Consider the following 21,850-nt stretch of genomic DNA (forward strand, 5'->3'; position numbering starts at 1 on the left):
TAAAAGTAAAAGTTTTCAAAAATATAAATAGTAAATTACAGATACCCAAAACAACTACTTAGGTAGTACTTTAAATTATTTTTACTTTTAGTGTTGTACTTTACACCACTGTATGAAAGGGTAGTGCGTGTTTGTTTATGAGTCGTCAGAGGCAGCTAGTTTCGCTCTGCTCCTTAGCTATGCTGCGACTATGGACCACTGGACCACAAAACAACAGAAAACAACAGAACACAATACAACACAACACAACAGAACACATTACACCACAACACAGCAGAACACAACAGAACACATTACACCACAACAAAACAGAATACAACAGAACACATTACACCACAACACAACAGAACACAACAGAACACAATACACCACAACAAAACAGAATACAACAGAACACATTACACCACAACACAACAGAACACATTACACAACATCACATCACAACACATCACAATACATCACAACACATCACAACACAACACTTCACAACACAACATAACACATCACCTCACAACATATCACAACACAACACATCACAACACATCACAACAGAACAGAACAGAACACATCACATCACATCACAACGCAACACAACACATCACAATACATCACTACACAACAAAACAAAACACATGACGACACATCATATCAAAACACAACACATCACAACACATCATATCACAACACAACACATCACATCACATCACAACACAACATATCAAAAAACAACAGAACACAACACAACACAACACATCACATCACATCACAACACATCGAAACACATCACAACACAACATATCACAACACAACACATCACATCACGTCACAACACATTACAACACATCACAACACATCACATCACAACACATCACAACACATCACAACACAAAACATCGAAACACATCAAAACAGAACACAACACATCACAGCAAATCATGACATATCAGAACACAAAACATCGAAACACATCACAACACAACACATCACAACACATCCCATCACAACATATTACAACACAACACATCACAACACATTACATCAGAGCACATCACAACACATCACAACACATCACAACACATCACAACACTTCACAACATAAACAGAACACAACACATCACAACAGAACAGAACATGTCACAACACAACACATCACGACACATCAGAACACAACACATCACATCACATCACAACACATCACAACACATCACATCACAACATATTACAACACAACACATCACAACAAATTACATCAGAGCACATCACAACACATCACAACACATTACAACACATCACAACACAACACATCACATCACATCACACACATCACAACAAATCACAACAGAACAGAACATGTCACAACACAACACATCACGACACATCAGAACACAACACATCACATCACATCACATCACAACACATCACAACACATCACATCACATCACAACACATCACAACACATCACAACACATCACATCACAAAACATTGAAACACATCACAACACATCAAAACACAACAAATCACATCACAACATATCACAACACAACACATCATATCACAACACATCACAATACATCACAACACATCACAACACTTCACAACACAACCCTTCACAACACAACATAACACATCACCTCACAACATATCACAACACAACACATCACAACACATCACAACACATCACAACAGAACAGAACAGAACACATCACATCACATCACATCACAACGCAACACAACACAACACATCAAAATACATCACTACACAACAAAACAAAACACATGACGACACATCATGTCAAAACACAACACATCACAACACATCATATCACACACAACATATCAAAAACAACAGAACACAACACAACACATCACAACACAACATATCACAACACAACACATCACATCACATCACAACACATTACAACACATCACAACACATCACATCACAACACATCACAACACAAAACATCGAAACACATCAAAACAGAACACAACACATCACAGCAAATCATGACATATCAGAACACAAAACATCGAAACACATCACAACACAACAGAACACAACACATCACATCACAACACAACATATCACAACAAAACCCAACATAAACCAACACAACACAACACAAGACATCACAACACATCACAACACATCACATCACAACACATCGAAACACATCACAACACAACAGAACACAACACATCACATCACAACACAACATATCACAACAAAACCCAACATAAACCAACACAACACATCACAACACAACACATCACATCACAACACAACACATCACATCACAACAGAACACAACACATCACAACACATCACATCACATCACAACAGAACACAACACAACAGAACGTTGCTTACCAAAAGTAATAGAATAGACAGCAACTGCTCCCCAATACAACTCAGACCAACTTCTACCATACTGCCAGGAAATGGCACCCTATTCCCTATATAGGGTCTATATAGTGCACTACTTTTGACAAGAGCCTATGGCTATGGCCTAAGTTGTGCATTATATAGGGAATAGGGCACCATCTCGTACACAAAAAGAAAGACAGAGGGTAGAGAATTTATTCATATTTTTCCCAGAAATGTGTTGTCTGTTATGCCACCGCTAGACAGTTAGAGGCCCATATTGAGCCCTCAGATAGTTTTAATACAGACTTTTATGTAGACACACATTATATGTTGCAGAGTGGACGTCACAGTTGATTCAGTATTAGAATCGAAAACTTCTAGAAATATGAGAGAGACGAAGAGATTTAGGAGAGAGCGGTTTCCACTAGATGGCCAAAATGCAAAGTGAAAATTGTTCATGTTATAAAAATGTATCAAAACAAAAATGAGATTTTTGGTCTTCATTTTAACATAAGGGTTAGGCATAAGGTTAGCAGTGTGGTTAAGGTTAGGTTTAAGGTTAGGGTTACGTTTAAAATCGAGTTTTAAGAATATACATTTTAGAACTAGGCGGTGCTTCAGACTTTGCAAATTGGCCAAAGCAGGAAACGCACCAGTCAACAGCTCAGCTTATTCTGACAAAATATTTGCTATACTGTCGGTCAGTTTGGCTAATCAGGAACATATGTCAAAAGGGACTGTATATGAGTATACACAAAACCACACACTCCTTTTCTCCATATTACTGTACATATTGACATTGTGATGAAACTACACCCCTCCAGTCCTTCTCTCATTCCCTCTTGATTGGTCTCTCTCTCTCTCTCTCTCTCTCTCTCTCTCTCTCTCTCTCTCTCTCTCTCTCTCTCTCTCTCTCTCTCTCTCTCTCTCTCTCTCTCTCTCTCTCTCTCTCTCTCTCTCTCTCTCTCTCTCTCTCTCTCTCTCTCTCTCTCTCTCTCTCTCTCTCTCTCTCTCTCTCCATTGGCATGGGAAACGTATGTTAACATTGCCAAAGCAAGTGAAGTAGATAGTAAACAAAAGTGAAATCAACAATAAATATTAACAGTAAACATTACACTCAGAAGTTTCAAAAGAATAAAGACATTTGAAATGTCATATTATGTATATATACAGTGTTGTAACAATGTGCAAATAGTTAAAGTACAAATGGGAAAATAAATAAACATAAATATGGGTTGTATTTACAATTGTTTGTTCTTCACTGGTTGCCCTTTTCTTGTGGCAACAGGTCACAAATCTTGCAGCTGTGATGGCACACTGTGGTTTTTCACCCAGTAGATAAAGGAGTTTATCAAAATTGGGTTTGTTTTCGAATTCTTTGTGGGTCGCTGTAATCGGAGGGAAATATGTGTCTCTAATATGGTCATACATTTGGCAGGAGGTTAGGAAGTGCAGCTCAGTTTCCACCTCATTTTGTGGGCAGTGTGCACATAGCCTGTCTTCTCTTGAGAGGCAGGTCTGCCTACGGCGGCCTTTCTCAATAGCAAGGCTATGCTCACTGAGTCTGTACATAGTCAAAGCTTTCCTTAAGTTTGGGTCAGTCACAGTGGTCAGGTATTCTGCCACTGTGTACTCTCTGTTTAGGGCCAAATAGCATTCTAGTTTGCTCTGTTTTTTTGTTTGTTCTTTCCAATGTGTCAAGTAATTCTCTTTTTGTTTTCTCATGATTTGGTTGGGTCTAATTGTGTTGTTGTTGTTGTTGTTGTTGTTGTCCTGGGGCTCTGTGGGGTCTGTTTGTGTTTGTGAACAGAGGCCCAGGACAAGCTTACTTAGGGGACTCTTCTCCAAGTTCATCTCTCTGTAGGTGATGGCTTTGTTATGGAAGGTTTGGGAATCGCTTCCTTTTAAGTAGTTATAGAATTTAACGGCTCTTTTCTGGATTTTGATAATTAGCGGGTATTGGCCTAATTCTGCTCTGCATGCATTATTTGGTGTTTTACGTTGTACACGGAGGATGTTTTTGCAGAATTCTGCATGCAGAGTCTCAATTTGGTGTTTGTCCCATTTTGTGAATTCTTGGTTGGTGAGCGGACCCCAGACCTCAGAACCATAAAGGGCAATGGGTTCTATAACTGATTCAAGTATTTTTAGCCAGATCCTAATTGGTATGTCAAATTTTATGTTCCTTTTGATGGCATAGAAGGCCCTTCTTGCCTTGTCTCTCAGATTGTTCACAGCTTTGTGGAAGTTACCTGTGGCGCTGATGTTTAGGCCGAGGTATGTATAGTTTTTTGTGTGCTCTAGGGCAACGGTGTCTAGATGGAATTTGTATTTGTGGTCCTGGCAACTGGACCTTTTTTGGAACACCATTATTTTTTGTCTTACTGAGATTTACTGTCAGGGCCCAGGTCTGACAGAATCTGTGCAGAAGATCTAGGTGCTGCTGTAGGCCCTCCTTGGTTGGTGACAGAAGCACCAGATCATCAGCAAACAGAAGACATTTGACTTCAGATTCTAGTAGGGTGAGGCCGGGTGCTGCAGACTGTTCTAGTGCCCTCGCCAATTCGTTGATATATATGTTGAAGAGGGTGGGGCTTAAACTGCATCCCTGTCACACCCCACGGCCCCGTGGAAAGAAATGTGTGTGTTTTTTGCCAATTTTAACCGCACACTTTTTTGTGTACATGGATTTTATAATGTCGTATGTTTTTCCCCAAACCCCACTTTCCATCAATTTGTATAGCAGACCCTCATGCCAAATTGAGTCAAAAGCTTTTTTGAAATCAACAAAGCATGAGAAGACTTTGCCTTTGTTTTGGTTTGTTTGTTTGTCAATTAGGGTGTGCAGGGTGAATACGTGGTCTGTCGTACGGTAATTTGGTAAAAAGCCAATTTGACATTTGCTCAGTACATTGTTTTCACTGAGGAAATGAACTGCTGTTAATGATAATGCAGAGGATTTTCCCAAGGTTGCTGTTGACGCATATCCCACGGTAGTTATTGGGGTCAAATTTGTCTCCACTTTTGTGGATTGGGGTGATCAGTCCTTGGTTCCAAATATTGGGGAAGATACCAGAGCTAAGGATGATGTTAAAGAGTTTAAGTGTAGCTAATTGAAATTTGTGGTCTGTATATTTTATCATTTCATTGAGGATACCATCAACACCACAGGACTTTTTGGGTTGGAGGGTTTGTATTTTGTCCTGTAGTTCATTCAATGTAATTGGAGAATCCAGTGGGTTCTGGTAGTCTTTAATAGTTGATTCTAAGATTTGCATTTGATCATGTATATTTTTTTGCTGTTTGTTCTCTGTTAAAGGGCCAAAAAGATTGGAGAAGTGGTTTACCCATACATCTCCGTTTTGGATAGATAGCTCTTCGTGTTGTTGTTTGTTTAGTGTTTTCCAATTTTCCCAGAAGTGGTTAGAGTCTATGGATTCTTCAATTACATTGAGCTGATTTCTGACATGCTGTTCCTTCTTTTTCCGTAGTGTATTTCTGTATTGTTTTAGTGATTCACCATAGTGAAGGCGTAGGCTCAGGTTTTCTGGGTCTCTATGCTTTTGGTTGGATAGGTTTCTCAATTTCTTTCTTAGGTTTTGCATTCTTCATCAAACCATTTATCACTGTTATTACTTTTCTTTGGTTTTCTGTTAGAGATTTTTAGATTTGATAGGGAAGCTGAGAGGTCAAATATACTGTTTAGCCTGTCTCTCTCTCTCTCTCTCTCTCTCTCTTTGTCTCTCTCTCTCTCCCCTCTCTCTCTCTCCCCCTCTCTCTCCCCCCCCTCTCTATTTATATTATAGTTAAGTGACTGTTGGTTTTGGCTTTTCTCCTAATCTCCCCTCCCCTCCCCTCCCCTCCTCTCCTGTCCTGTCCTGTCTCCTCTCCTCTCCTTTCTGTTTGTGGAGACATTTCAACATCTGAAACATTAATAATTTATCATCTGTTGGTTCTGTCTAGATATATGCAAGCAAGAACATGCCCATGTATTCAAATAGACAACACACACACACACGCACACGCACGCACGCACACACATACACACACACACGAACGTAAACATAAATGGCACCGACAGAGGGCTGCCTTGCTTCTAGCTCTTAGGAAACTTTGCAGTATTTTGTTTTTTTAATGTTTTATTTCTTACGTTATTTGCCCAGAAAATTGTTTGTGTTATTACATACAGCTGGGAAGAACTATTGGATATCAGAGCGGCGGTAACTCACCAGCACTACCAGCACTACCAGCATTACGACCAGGAATACGACTTTCCCGAAGCGGATCCTTTGTTCGCACCCCCCCAGGGAAATTGAACTGATTCCAGAGGCCGACCCAAAACAACGTCGGAGGAGAGGTACTCGGTGCGGCCTTCTAGTCCGACTTAGGAGGCGTGCACACCGCCCACCGCTTCAGAGTATATTACTCGCTAATGTTCAGTCCCTGGATAATAAAGTTGATGAGCTCAGGGGGAGTTTTTTTTCTCCAGAGAGACATCAGGGATTGTAACATACTCTGTTTCATGGAAACATGGCTCTCTCGGGATATTCTGTTGAAATCGGTCCAGCCAGCTTGGTTCTCAGTTCATCGCGCAGACAGGAATAAATATCTCTCCGGGAAGCAGAAGGGCGGAGGTGTATGTTTTATGGTTTAACGACTCGTGGTGTAATTGTAGTAACATACAGGAACTCAAGTCCTTCTGTTCACCCGACCTAGAATACCTCACAATCAAATGCAGACCGTATTTTCTCCCAAGATAATTCTCTTTGGTTATAGTCACGGCCGTGTATATCCCCCCTCAAGCCGATACCACGACGGCCCTCAAAGAACTTCACTGGACTTTATGCAAACTGGAAGCCACATATCCTGAGGCTGCATTTATTGTAGCTGGGGATTTTAACAGAGCAAATTTGAGGAAAGGTTGGCGAAGTTCTATTAACACATCGACTGTAGTACTCGCGCTGCTAAAATCCTTGACCATTGCTATTCAAACTTCCGGGATGGTGTGGTCCTCTGTAGCTCAGCTGGTAGAGCACGGCGCTTGTAACGCCAAGGTAGTGGGTTCGATCCCCGGGACCACCAATACACAAAAATGTATGCACGCATGACTGTAAGTCGCTTTGGATAAAAGCGTCTGCTAAATGGCATATTATTATTATTTATTATATGGTTATAAGGCCCTCCCCTGCCCTTCTTTTTGCAAATCTGACTACGACTCCATTTTGTTCCTCCCTTCCTATAGGCAGAAACTCAAACAGGAAGTACCCGTGCTAAGGACCATTCAACGCTGATCTGACGAATCGGAATCCACGCTACAAGATTGTTTTGATCACGCGGACTGGGATAGGTTCCGGGTAGCTTCAGAGAATAATATTGACGTTTATACTGATACGGTGACTGAGTTTATCAGGAAGTGTATAGGAGATGTTGTACCCACTGTGACTATTCAAACCTACCCTAACCAGAAACCGTGGATAGATGGCAGCATTCGTGCAAAACTGAAAGCGCGAACCACCGCATTTAACCATGCCAAGGTGACTGGGAAAATGGCAGAATACAAACAGTGTATTTATTCCCTCCGCAAGGCAATCAAACAGGCAAAACATCAGTATAGGGACAAAGTGGAGTCACAATTCAACGGCTCAGACACGAGACGTATGTAGCAGGGTCTACAGACAATCACGGACTACAAAAGGAAAACCAGCCATGTCGTGACACCAACGACTTGCTTCCGGACAAGCTAAACACCTTCGCCCGCTTTGAGGATAATAAAGTGCCAACAACGCGGCCCGCTACCAAGGACTGTGGCCTCTCCTTCTCCGTGGCCGACGTGAGTAAGACATTTAAGCGTGTTGACCCTCACAAGGCTGCCGGCCCAGATGGCATCCCTAGCCGCGTCCTCAGAGCATGCGCAGACCAGCTGGCTGGTGTGTTCACGGACATATTCAATCTTTCCCTATCCCAGTCTGCTGTCCCCACATGCTTCAAGATGGTCACCATTGTCCCTGTACCCATGAAGGCAAAGGTAACTGAACTAAATGACTATCGCCCCGTAGCACTCACCTCTGTCATCATGAAGTGATTTGAGAGACTAGTCAAGGATCATATCACCTCTACCTTAATTGCCACCCTGGACCCACTTCAATTTGCATACCACCCCAATAGATCCACAGATGATGCAATCGCCATCACACTGCACACTGCCCTATCCCATGTGGACAAGAGGAATACCTATGTAAGAATGCTATTAGTATTTGTATTTATTATGGATCCCCATTAGCTGCTGCCAAGGCAGCAGCTACTCTTCCTGGGGTCCAGCAATTAAGGCAGTTCATACAATATTAAAAACATTACAATACATTCACAGATTTCACAACACACTGTGTGCCCTCAGGCCCCTACTCCACCACTAACACATATCTACAGTACAAGATCCATGTGTACGTGTGTGTATAGTGTATAGTGTGTATGTTATCATGTGTGTGTATGCATGTGTCTGTGCCTATGTCTGTGTCTCTTCACAGTCCCTGCTGTTACATAAATTGTTTTTTAATCTGTTTTTTAAATCTAATTTTACTGCTTGCATCAGTTACCTGATGTGGAATAGAGTTCCATGTAGTCATGGCTCTATGTAGTACTGTGCGCCTCCCATAGTCTGTTCTGGACTTGGGGACTGTGAAGAGACCTCGGGTGGCATGTCTTCTAGGGTATGCATGGGTGTCCGAGCTGTGCGCCAGTAGTTCAAACAGACAGCTTGGCGCATTCAACATGTCAATACCTCTCATAAATACAAGTAGTGATGAAGTCAATCTCTCCTCCACTTTGAGCCAGGAGAGATTGACATGCATATTATTAATATTAGCTCTCTATGTACATCCAAGGGCCTGCCGTGCTGCCCTGTTCTGAGCCAATTGCAATTTTCCTGAGTCATTTTTTGTGGCACCTGACCACACGACTGAACTGTAGTCCAGGTGTGACAAAACTAGAGCCTGTAGGACCTGCCTTGTTGATAGTGCTGTTAAGAATGCAGAGCAGCGCTTTATTATGGACAGACTTCTCCCCATCTTAGCTACTGTTGTATCAATATGTTTTGACCATGACAGTTTACAATCCAGGGTGACTCCAAGCAGTTTAGTCACCTCAACTTGCTCAATTTCCATATTATTTATTACAAGATTTAGTTGAGGTTTAGGGTTTAGTGAATGATTTGTCCCAAATACAATGCTTTTAGTTTTAGAAATATTTAGGACTAACTTAATCCTTGCCACCCACTCTGAAACTAACTGCAACTCTTTGTTAAGTGTTGCAGTTATTTCAGTCGCTGACAAGTATTGTGTTGAGTCATCAGCATACATACACACTCTGGCTTTACTCAAAGCTTTACTCAAAGCCAGTGGCTTATCTATTTTATTTCACCTTTATTTAACCAGGTAAGCCAGTTGAGAACAAGTTCTCATTTACAACTGCGACCTGGCCAAGATAATGCAAAGCAGTGCGATAAAAACAACAACACAGAGTTACATATGGAATAAACAAAACGTACAGTCAATAACACAATAGAAAATCTATATACAGTGTGTGCAAATGTAGTAAGTTATGGAGGTAAGGCAATAAATAGGCCATAGTGCAAAATAATTACAATTTAGTATTAACACTGGAGTGATAGATGTGCAGAAGATGATGTGCAAATAGATGCAACAATGTAAATAACAATATGGGGATGAGGTAGTTGGGTGGGCTAATTACAGATGGGCTGTGTACAGGTGCAGTGATCGGTAAGCTGCTCTGACAACTGATGCTTAAAGTTAGTGAGGGAGATAAGAGTCTCCAGCTTCAGAGATTTTTGCAGTTCGTTCCAATCATTTGCAAAAGAGAACTGGAAGTAATGGCGGCCAAAGGAGGTGTTGGCTTTGGGGATGACCAGTGAGATATTGTCACGATCGTTGACACATGATGAAGCGGACCAAGGCGCAGCGTTGAAGGTGAACATATTATTTATTTAGAATGATCACACGATCAAAACAACAACGATAACGTGACGTCTACGGTATAACACAACCCAAATCAGAACAAGATCCCACAAAGAATAGCTGAAAACAGCCTACCTAAGTATGGCTCCCAATCAGAGACAACGAGCAACAGCTGCCTCTGATTGGGAACCACCCTGACCAACATAGATCTATATGATCTAGAACAAAACCCAAAACATAGAAAACACAACATAGAAGCTACCCCGTGAAACTAAACATAGAAAATCCACACCCTGGCTCAACATTTCAGAGTCCCCAGAGCCAGGGCGTGACAGTACCCCCCCCCCAAAGGCGCGGACTCCGACCGCGCCAACAGAACACCACAGGGGAGGGACCGGGTGGGCACTCCGCCTTGGCGGCGGATCCGGCTCTGGGCATGATCCCCACTCCCTCTCTAACCCCCCACAGTACCCCTGGTCCGGTCTGGCCCTGCTGGCCGGAGCTGGACTGAACACTGGTGGAGCGGATTGCTCTAGCTCCGACGTGAAGCATCTGACCGGTGCCGGACCAGCCACCGGTGGAACAGGCACGGGCCGTGCCGGACTGACGACGCACACCACTGGCTTGGTGTGGGGAGCAGGAGCGGGCCGAGCAAGGCTGTCGAAGCGCACCCCTGACTTGGTGCGGGGAACAGGCACGGGCCGTGCCGGACTGACGACGCACACCACTGGCTTGGTGTGGGGAGCAGGAGCGGGCCGAGCCGGGCTGTCGAAGCGCACCCCTGACTTGGTGCAGGGAGCAGGAACGGGCCGAGCCGGGCTGACGAAGCGCACCACTGACTTGGTGCGGGGAGCAGGAACGGGCCGAGCCGGGCTGACGAAGCGCACCACTGACTTGGTGCGGGGAGCAGGAACGGGCCGAGCCGGGCTGTCGAAGCGCACCCCTGACTTGGTGCGGGGAGCAGGAACGGGCCGAGCCGGGCTGTCGAAGCGCACCCCTGACTTGGTGCGGGGAGCAGGAATGGGCCGAACTGGGCTGGCGACGCGCACCGTAGACTTGGTGCGAGTGGCAGGAACAGGCCGGACCGTACTGGGAACACACACCACTGGCCCTACGTGGGGATCAGGAACAGGCCGGACCGGACTGGCAACACACGCCAGTACCTCTCGCCGTGCCTCTACAACCTCCTTCCCCCTGGTGACCAGTGACTCCCGTAACCTGGCGTCCTCCTGCTGCCCTTCGTCCACGGCGTTAGCCCCCCCCTAAAAAATTTATGGGCTTCACTCCTACCCGTGGCCAAGGCCTCCATCCCTCTTGCCAGACTCGCACTCATCTCCTCCCACGTCCATCCTCTCTCCTCGTCACGCTGCTTGATCCAGTCGAGGTGGGATCTTCTGTCACGATCGTTGACACATGATGAAGCGGACCAAGGCGCAGCGTTGAAGGTGAACATATTATTTATTTAGAATGATCACACGATCAAAACAACAACGATAACGTGACGTCTACGGTATAACACAACCCAAATCAGAACAAGATCCCACAAAGAATAGCTGAAAACAACCTACCTAAGTATGGATCCCAATCAGAGACAACGAGCAACAGCTGCCTCTGATTGGGAACCACCCTGACCAACATAGATCTATATGATCTAGAACAAAACCCAAAACATAGAAAACACAACATAGAAGCTACCCCGTGAAACTAAACATAGAAAATCCACACCCTGGCTCAACATTTCAGAGTCCCCAGAGCCAGGGCGTGACAGATATACCTGCTGGAACGCATACTATGGGTGGGTGTTGCTATGGTGACCAACAAGCTAAGATAAGGCGGGGATTTGCCTAGAAGTGATTTATTTATGACCTGGAGCCAGTGGGTTTGGTGACAAATATGTAGTGAGGGCCAGCCAACGAGAGCGTACTGGTCACAATGGTGGGTAGTATATGGGGCTTTGGTGACAAAACGGATGGCACTGTGATAGACTACATCCAATTTGCTGAGTAGAGTGTTGGAAGCTATTTTGTAAATTACATCGCCGAAGTCAAGGATCGTTAGGATAGTCAGTTTTACGAGGGCATGTTTAGCAGCATGAGTGAAGGAGGATTTGTTGCGAAATAGGAAGCAGATTCTAGATTTAACTTTGGATTGGAGATGAAGCTCGTATGGAGGTATGTTAACACAGTGTCCAATGAAGGGCCAGATGTATACAAAACGGTGTCATCTGCGTAGAGGTGGATCTGAGAGTCACCAGCTGCAAGAGCGTCATCATTGATGTACACAGAGAATAGAGTCTGCCCGAGAATTGAACCCTGTGGTACCCCCATAGAGACTGCCAGAGGTCCAGACAACAGGCCCTCCGATTTGACATATTGAACTCTATCTGAGAAGTAGTTGGTGAACCAGGCCAGGCAGTCATTTGAGAAACCAAGGCTATTTAGTCTGCCAATAAGAATGCGATGATTGACAGTCAAAAGCCTTGGCCAGGTCGATGAAGACGGCTGCACAGTACTGTCTTTTATCAATCGCGGTTTTAATATCGTTTAGGACCTTGAGCGTGGCTGAGGTGCACCCATGACCAGCTCGGAAACCAGATTGCATAGCGGAGAAGGTACAGTGGGATTCGAAATTGTCGGTTAAATTGTTTGTTAACTTGGCTTTCAAATACTTTCGAAAGGCAGGGCAGGATGGATATATATTTCGGTGGCTAATTTTAGAAAGAAAGGGTCCAGATTGTCTAGCCCAGCTGATTTGTAGGGGTCCAGATTTTGCAGCTCTTTCAGGACATCAGCTATCTGAATTTGGGTGAAGGAGAAGCTAACCTTTCCTAACTGATTGTGCATATTGGTTCCTGACTTCCCTGAAAAGTTGCATATTGCGGAGGCTGTTCGATGCTAATGCAGTACGCCACAGGATGTTTTTGTTCTGGTCAAGGGCAGTCAAGTCTGGGGTGAACCAGGGGCTATATCTGTTCTTAGTTCTGAATTTTTTGAATGGGGCATGCTTATTTAAGATGGAGAGGAAAGCACTTTTAAAGAACATCCAGGCATCCTCTACTGACGGAATGAGGTCAACATCCATCCATGATACCCGGGCCAGGTCAAATAGAAAGGCCTGCTCGCTGAAGTGTTTTAGGGAGCATTTGACAGTGATGAGGGGTGGTTGTTTGACATCGGACCCATTGCGGACGCAGGTAATGAGGCAGTGATCGCTGAGATCCTGGTTGTAGACATCGGAGGTGTATTTAGCGGGTAAATTAGTCAGGATGATATCTATGAGGGTGCCCATGTTTATGGATTTAGGGTTGTACCTGGTAGGTTCCTTGATAATTTGTGTCAGATTGAGGGCATCTAGTTTAGATTGTAGGACGGCCGGGGTGTTAAGCATATCCCAGTTTAGGTCACCAAGCAGTACGAACTCTGAGGATAGATGGGGGGCAAGCAATTCACATATGGTGTCCAGGGCACAACTGGGGGCTGAGGGGGGTCTGTAGCAAGCGGCAACAGTGAGAGACTTATTTCTGGAAAGGTGGATTTCTAGAAGTAGAAGCTCAAACTGTTTGGGCACAGACCTGGATAGTATGATAGAGCTCTGCAGGCTATCTCTACAGTAGATTGCAACTCCGCCCCCTTTGGCAGTTCTATCTAGATGGAAAATGTTGTAGTTCAGGATGAACATTTTTGAATTTTTGGTGGCCTTCCTAAGCCAGGATTCAGACACAGCTAGAACATCAGGGTTGGCATAGTGTGCTAACGCAGTGAATAACTCAAACTTAGGAAGGAGGCTTCTGATGTTAACATGCAAGAAACCAAGGCATTTACTGTTACAGAAGTCAACAAATGATAACGCCTGGGGAGTAGGAGTGATAATGGAGGCTACAGGGCCTGGGTTAACCTCAACATCACCAGAGGAACAGAGGAGGAATAGAATAAGGATACGGCTAAAGGCTTTAAGAACTGGTCTTCTAGTGCGTTGGGTACAGAGAATAAAAGGGGCAGATTTCTGGGCATTGTAGAATAGATTCAGGGCATTATGTACAGACAAGGATATGGAAGGGTATGAGTACAGTGGAGGTAAACCTAAGCATTGGGTAATGATGAAAGTGATAGCATCACTGGAGGCACCGATTGAGCCGGTCTCCGCGTTTATGGGGCTGGGACAAAGGAGCTATCTGAGGCAGGTTGAGCGGGACTGGGGGCTCTACAGTGAAATAGTACAATAAGAACTAACCCAAACAGCAATAGGCAAGGCATATTGACTTGGGAGAGAGGCATAACGCAATCATTAGTAAAGATTGAAAAAAGTAATGGGCCTAGACAGCTGCCCTGGGGAATTCCTGATTCTACCTGGATTATGTTGGAGAGGCTTCGATTAAAGAACACCATCTGTGTTCTGTTAGACAGGTAACTCTGTATCCACAATATAGCAGGTGGAGTAATGAACCGAGCTGTCTGTTTGAACTACTGGACAACCATGCATACCCCACAAGACATACCACCAGAGTTCTCTTCACAGTCCCCAAGTCAAGAACAAACTATGGGAGGCGCACATTACTATATAGAGCCATGACTATATACATCTCATATGTACAGTTGAAGTTGGAAGTTTACATACACCTTAGCCAAATACATTTAAACTCAGTTTTTCACAATTCCTGACATTTAATCGTTGTAAAAATTCACTGTCTTAGGTCAGTTAGGATCACCACTTTATTTTAAGAATGTGAAATGTCAGAATAATAATAGAGAGAATGATTTATTTCAGATTGTATTTATTTCATCACATTCCCAGTGGGTCAGAAGTTTACATACACTCAATTAGTATTTGGTAGCATTGCCATTCAATTGTTAACTTGGGTCAAACATTTTGGCCCATTCCTCCTGACAGAGCTGGTGTAACTGAGTCAGGTTTGTAGGCCTCCTTGCTCGCACATGCTTTTTCAGTTCTGCCCACAAATGTTCTATAGGATTGAGGTCAGGGCTTTGTGATGGCCACACCAATACCTTGACTTTGTTGTCCTTAAGACATTTTGCCACAACTTTGGAAGTATGCTTGGGGTCATTGTCCATTTGGAAGACCCATTTGCGTCCAAGCTTTAACTTAATGACTGATGTCTTGAGTTGTTGTTGTCCACATAATTTTCCTTCCTCATGATGCCATCTATTTTGTGAAGTGCACCAGTCCCTCCTGCAGCAATGCACCCCCACAGCATGATGCTGCCACACCGTGCTTCACGGTTGGGATGGTGTTCTTTGGTTTGCAAGTTCCCCCTTTTTCCTCCAAACATAACGATGGTCATTATGGCCAAACAGTTCTATTTTTGTTTCATCAGACCAGAGGACATTTCTCCAAACAGTACGATCTTTGTCCCCATGTGCAGTTGCAAACCGTAGTCTGGCTTTTTTATGGCGGTTTTGGAGCAGTGGCTTTATCCTTGCTGAGCGGCCTTTCAGGTTATGTCGATATAGGACTCGTTTTACTGTGGATATAGATACTTTTGTACCTGTTTCCTCCAGCATCTTCACAAGGTCCTTTGCTGTTGTTCTGGGATTGATTTGCACTTTTCGCACCAAAGTACGTTAATCTCTAGGAGACAGAACTCGTCTCCTTCCTGAGCGGTATGACGGCTGCGTGGTCCCATGGTGTTTATACTTGCGTACTATTGTTTGTACAGATGAATGTGGTACCTTCAGGCATTTGGAAATTGCTCCCAAGGATGAACCAGACTGGTGGAGGTCTACCATTTTTTTCTGAGGTCTTGGCTGATATCTTTTGATTCTCCCATGATGTCAAGCAAAGAGGCACCTATTTTGAAGGTAGGCCTTGAAATACATCCACAGGTACACCTCCAATTGACTCAAATTATGTCAATTAGCCTATAGCTTCTAAAGCCATGAAATCATTTTATGGAATTTTCCAAGCTGTTTAAAGGCACAGTCAACTTAGTTTATGTAAACTTCTGACCCACTGGAATTGTGATACAGTGAATTATAAGTGAAATAATCTGTCTGTAAATAATTGTTGGAAAAATTACTTGTGTCATGCACAAAGTAGATGTCCTAACCGACTTGCCAAAACTATAGTTTTGTCACGATCGTCGAAGGAGGAGGACCAAGGCGCAGCGTGGAATGCAAACATATTTATTTATTAAATGATTTACACGAACAAATCAACAAAATCGATACGTGACGTCCAAAGGTGCAAACACAAACCAACACGGAACACGGAACAAGATCCCACAACCACTGTGGGAAAACAGCCTGTCTAAATATGGTTCCCAATCAGAGACAACCAGCAACAGCTGACACTCGTTGCCTCTGATTGAGAACCACTCTGGCCAACATAGAAATACAACAACTAGAAAAAAAGGAAACTCACACCCTGGCTCAACATACAAGTGTCCCCAGAGCCAGGGCGTGACAAGTTTGTTAACAAGAAACGTGTGTAGTGGTTGAAAAACGAGTTTTAATGACTCCAACCTAAGTGTATGTAAACTTCCGACTTCAACTGTACTTTATTCTATACTATCTTAATAATATTTACATATCTTGCATTACCCATCTCATATGTATATACTGTATTCTATACTATCTATTGCATCTTAGCCTATGCCACTCTGATAATGACAATGACATTGCTCATCCATATATTTATATATTCTTATGAATTCTTGATTTGTGTGTATCAGGTTTTTGTTGTAGAACTGTTAGATATTACTTGCTAGATATTACTGCACTGTCGGAACTAGAAGCACAAGCGTTTCGCTACACTCACAATAACATCTGCTAAACATGTGTATGTGACCAATACATTTGACTACATGGAACTCTATTCCACATCAAGTAACTCATGCCAAAATCAGATTTAAAAAAACATATACAAATACACCTTATGGAACAGTGGGGACTGTGAAACAACACAAACATAGGCACATGCATACACACACGATAACATACGCACTATACACACACGTACACATGGATTTTGTGTTATAGATATGTGGTAGTAGAGTAGAGGCCTGAGGGCACACACTTACAGTTTTTTTCAATTGTTTACACGCGATTTTGAAAACAGAGTTATTTTTGTCAAAATATAATCACAATTATCCAAACACCACAATCAATTAGCAAAATTCCTAGATTGTTTGCAAAATGACACACTTCAGTCAAAACATACACACTTCAGTCAAAACATATACACATATTTGTGAAAATGCTATTTGTTTTCATTTAACCAACACAGTCATCAATGATCATACACTATTGCAGCCAGTTTCACACTGCTGTGATAAATAAAAAACACATTTGTAAAAAAAAAAAAAAAAAAGATTTTTGGCCAGACATTCTTACTGTATGTGAGAGATAATTTAGGTGACAAAAAATTGTGAGAAACTCACAACATTATTCATGATTTGTTTTGAGATATAAGGAGAATGTAGACAAATACTGTAGGCCTACTATAACCTTACCAAGCACTGCACAACACTTGATGCTGCAGACTGAATATTTCAAGTATTTATTTCAATGCTTACAGTATTTCTTACCATAATCAGTTACAGTAATCAACCAACAATGATATCAATTACTGTAAACAAATAAAATCCGTAGACAAATAAAAATTACTGCATGAATTACAGTACATACACTTTGACTCTGAAGAAAAGTAAAGTAAAAGTAAACAGAAATGAAAGAAAACTACTGTAAAAGCAACAAGAATACTGTAACTATCCGTCTCTCCGTCTGGCTGGATCAGGCCATAACATTTCATCCACATCACAGGCTATGTCTTCATTGGCAAGGCACCGTTGGAAGAATCGCCTTGTGTGACGAATCCACCCCTGCACTGAAGCTGCTTCAATAAGATCACATGCCTGTTCCATGGCCTGAATGAGGGGCAAACGGTCATAAGGCCGCAGGTCATATACCTTCCACCGCCACGCTGAAAAAAAATATTCTATAGGATTCAGGAAGGGGGAGTATGGGGGAAGGTATAAAACTTAAAAATCAGGGTGATCATGGAACCAGTTCTGGACTAGAGCAGCCCGATGAAATGAGACATTGTCCCAAACGACAATGTACCGCATCTGGTCCACTTGGTGTAATGCTGTGACAATCTCATGCAATCGGTCAAGAAATGCAAGTATCAGATTTGCATTATAGGGTCCCAGATTTGCATGGTGGTGGAGGACCCCATTTTGTGTGATAGCAGCGCAAAGGGTGATGTTACCCCCTCGCTGCCCTGGCACATTGGTGATTGCCCTGTGCCCAATTACATTTCTCCCTCTTCTTCTTGTTTTTGCAAGGTTAAATCCAGCCTCATCCACATATATAAATTCATGTTGAATTTCAGCAGCATCCATTTGCAAGACTCTCTGAAACACATTAAAGAAAATAGGATGCTATTCAATATCTATAGCACAGTATTTTTTTTGTGACAGAACATTATGAGCAGTGCATGATACCACACCATAGTCAGATGAACAATGCATACCTCCACATACTCATTGCGCAGATGTTTCACTCTCTCTGAATTTCTGTCAAATGGTACCCGATACAGTTGCTTCATGTATATTTGATTTTTCTTTAGGATTCGACCTAATGTTGACAGAGAGACTCGTTGGATGTTATTGAAAATATTGTCATCATTGATGATATTGGCTTGGATTTCTCGTAGCCTGATACAATTATTGGCCAAAACCATGTTCACAATGGCGGCCTCTTGTGCACGACTAAACATAGGGCCCCTTCCACCTTGGTGTCCTCGACCCTCAATCCTATGTAAAAACAAAATAAGATAAAAATAAATAAATATATATATATATATATATATATATATATATATATATATATGCAGCCTACTGTCAAATGTCACAGTAAACAATATTGATTATACAAGCTTCAGTTTCAATGTATACTGTGTGGTTAGCTTACCTGTTTTCTCGATGAAATGTCCGAATTACTGACGCAACAGTATTTCTGCTGAGATTTGGTTGAACTCTTTGTCCAGCTTCCATCAGTGTCAGTCCATGGTTGATAACATGGTCAATAAGTGTTGCACGGATTTCTCGAGTCAAATTTGGTCCTCGTCTTCTTTGTTCAGGTTCTATCAACTCTTCAAGTCCTTCTCTACCTCTTCCTCTACCTAGGTGTCTTCCTCTACCTCCTTCTCTTCCTCTACCTTCTTCTCCTCTACCTATGCCTCTTCCTCTACCTCCTTCTCCTCTTCCTCTACCGCCTTCATCTCCTCTTTGAGCTCCCCCATTCTCACTCTTCTTCTTCTTCTAACTCCTTCCATTTTTGTTGAAGACAGGTGAACTCACCTGCTGCCTTTTATAGCACACCTGAGTGCTGCGTTTTCAAATTAGCACATGTGTGCTTCCACACCTGGTAGATGTGTTTATCCAATTCGTTCATTAGTGTGGTAATTGGCAATCCGGTGCTTTGTAATTACAAGGAAGTAACCTCACGATCCTTATCTGTGTCTAAGGTGTGAAAATGTGTGTAGAGTTTTACAAATCACTGTGTGTAATGTTTTGCAAAAAGGGTGAGGCGGACATTGTGTGTAATGTTGTGCAAATCTGTGGAGGTGTTTTGCTCATTGGAGTACAATTTTGCTAATTGTGTGGAAATTTTAATTTTAGTGTGTAAACAATCGTAAAAAACTGTAATATGTTGTGAAATCTGTTATGAATGTATTGTAACGTTTTTAAAACGTATAACTGCCTTCATTTTGCTGGACCCCAGGAAGAGTAGCAGCTAATGTGCCTTGGCAGCAGCTAATGTGGATCCATAATAAATACAAATATGTGGTTCTATAGTTGTGGTTCTATAAACAGTGATGTGGTTCTATAGTTGTGGTTCTATAAAGCAGTAATCTGTGGTTTTAATAGTTGTGGTTCTATAAACTAATCTGTGGTTCTATAAAGCAGTAATCTGTGGTTCTATAGTTGTGGTTCTATAAACTAATCTGTGGTTCTATAGTTGTGGTTCTATAAACAGTAATCTGTGGTTCTATAGTTGCCTTGGCAGCAGCTAATGGGGATCCATAATAAATACAAATACAAATGGCAATGATAGGAGAGACCATGTAAATATATGATGGAGCCGAGTGACTTGGTATAGAGAGAAGAGGAGAGGGCCTAGAACCGAGCCCTGGGGGGAAACCAGTAGTGAGAGCACGTGGTGCAGACACAGATCCTCTCCACGTCACCTGGTAGGAGCAACCTGCCAGGTAGGATGCAACCCAAGAGTGTGCAGAGCCTGGGAAGCCCAGCCCTGAGAGGGTGGAGAGGACGATCTGATGGTTCACGCGGTCGAAGGCAGTGTATAGATCTAGGAGGATGAGAACAGAGGAGAGAGAGTCAGCTTTGGCAGTGTTGAGAGCCTCAGTGACACAGAGGAGAGCACTTTCAGTTGAGTGAACCGTCTTGAAGCCTGACTGGTTAGGGCCAAGAAGGTTGTTCTGAGAGAGATAGCAAGAAAGTTGGTCTAGACAGCACACTCGAGTGTTTTGGAAAGAAAAGAAAGAAGGGTTACCGGTCTGTAGTTTTAGACGTCAGATGAGTCGAGTGTTGGTTTCTTGAGGAGGGGAGCGACTAGGGCCATTTTGAAGATAGAGAGGATGAGTGGTCAGGGATGAGTTGATGAGGAAAGTGAGGAATGGGAGAAGGTATCCAGAGATGGTCTGGAGAAAGGAGGAAGGGAATGTCGAGCGGGCGGGTTGTGGGGCGGCCTGACCTCACTAGTCGCAGGATTTCATCTGGATAGAGAGGGGAGAAAGAGGTCAAGGCGTAGGGTAGTTCTATGTGAGTGAGACCAGAAGACTCAATAGGCTGAGTGAATGAGTAGCGGATGTCATCAACCTTCTTTTCAAAGTGGTTGACAAAGTCGTCTGCAGAGGGAGGCGGGAGGAGGAGGGCTGGAGGATTAAAGATGGAGGAGAAGGTGGAAAATAGTTTCCTAGGGTTTGAGGTAGAAGCAGGAAATGTAGAGTGGTAGAAAGGGGCTTTAGCAGTGGATACAGAGGAAGAGAAGGTAGAGAGGAGGGAGTGAAAAGATGATAGGTCGTTCGGAAGTTTAATTTTCGCTCAGCTGCCAGCAACCCTGTTCTGTAAGCTCGCAATGAGTCACTCAGCCTGGGAGCAGTAGGGGAGGGCTGTGACACCCTGTGGAGATTGGGTTTGGTGATATCGCTTGATTGGTCAATGGTGGTTTGTTTTTGGTTGAAAGATGTAATAAATTGAATTAAATGCCTTTTCCTGTATCCAGTCCATGGAGGAAAGTTGTATGATCAATTCTAATTTCCTAGGCTCCTATGTCTCTGGTCTAGTAGGCATCTCTGTTCATACTTTGCCTTGTAAGTTAACCTTAGGATCTATATGCCTAGAAGTACACTTTGTTAATGAATCCATTCATTTTACAATGTTAATGAAATATCTGCCTTTGATATAGACAATTCTCAGACCAATTCTTGCTAATCAACGTCTACTCATTGCCGAATGCTTGCTTGTCA

General features: G+C 43.0%; 1 protein-coding gene across 1 annotated transcript in view; it reads right to left on the bottom strand.

Annotated features, from left to right (window-relative positions):
* The window catches only part of LOC311145296 (fibulin-5-like), a gene marked incomplete at its 5' end in the record, with an annotated part of 37,464 nt that extends 17,864 nt beyond the window's left edge, over positions 1–19,600 (bottom strand). The window contains one exon of the mRNA XM_084181530.1: positions 19,550–19,600. Coding sequence (XP_084037656.1) covers positions 19,550–19,600 — 51 coding nt within the window. The remainder of the gene's footprint in view (positions 1–19,549) is intronic.
* Positions 19,601–21,850: the final 2,250 nt, after the last annotated feature.

This window comes from Coregonus lavaretus (assembly GCF_964263955.1).
Source record: "Coregonus lavaretus genome assembly, chromosome: 18".
Classification (NCBI taxonomy): Eukaryota; Metazoa; Chordata; class Actinopteri; order Salmoniformes; family Salmonidae; genus Coregonus; species Coregonus lavaretus.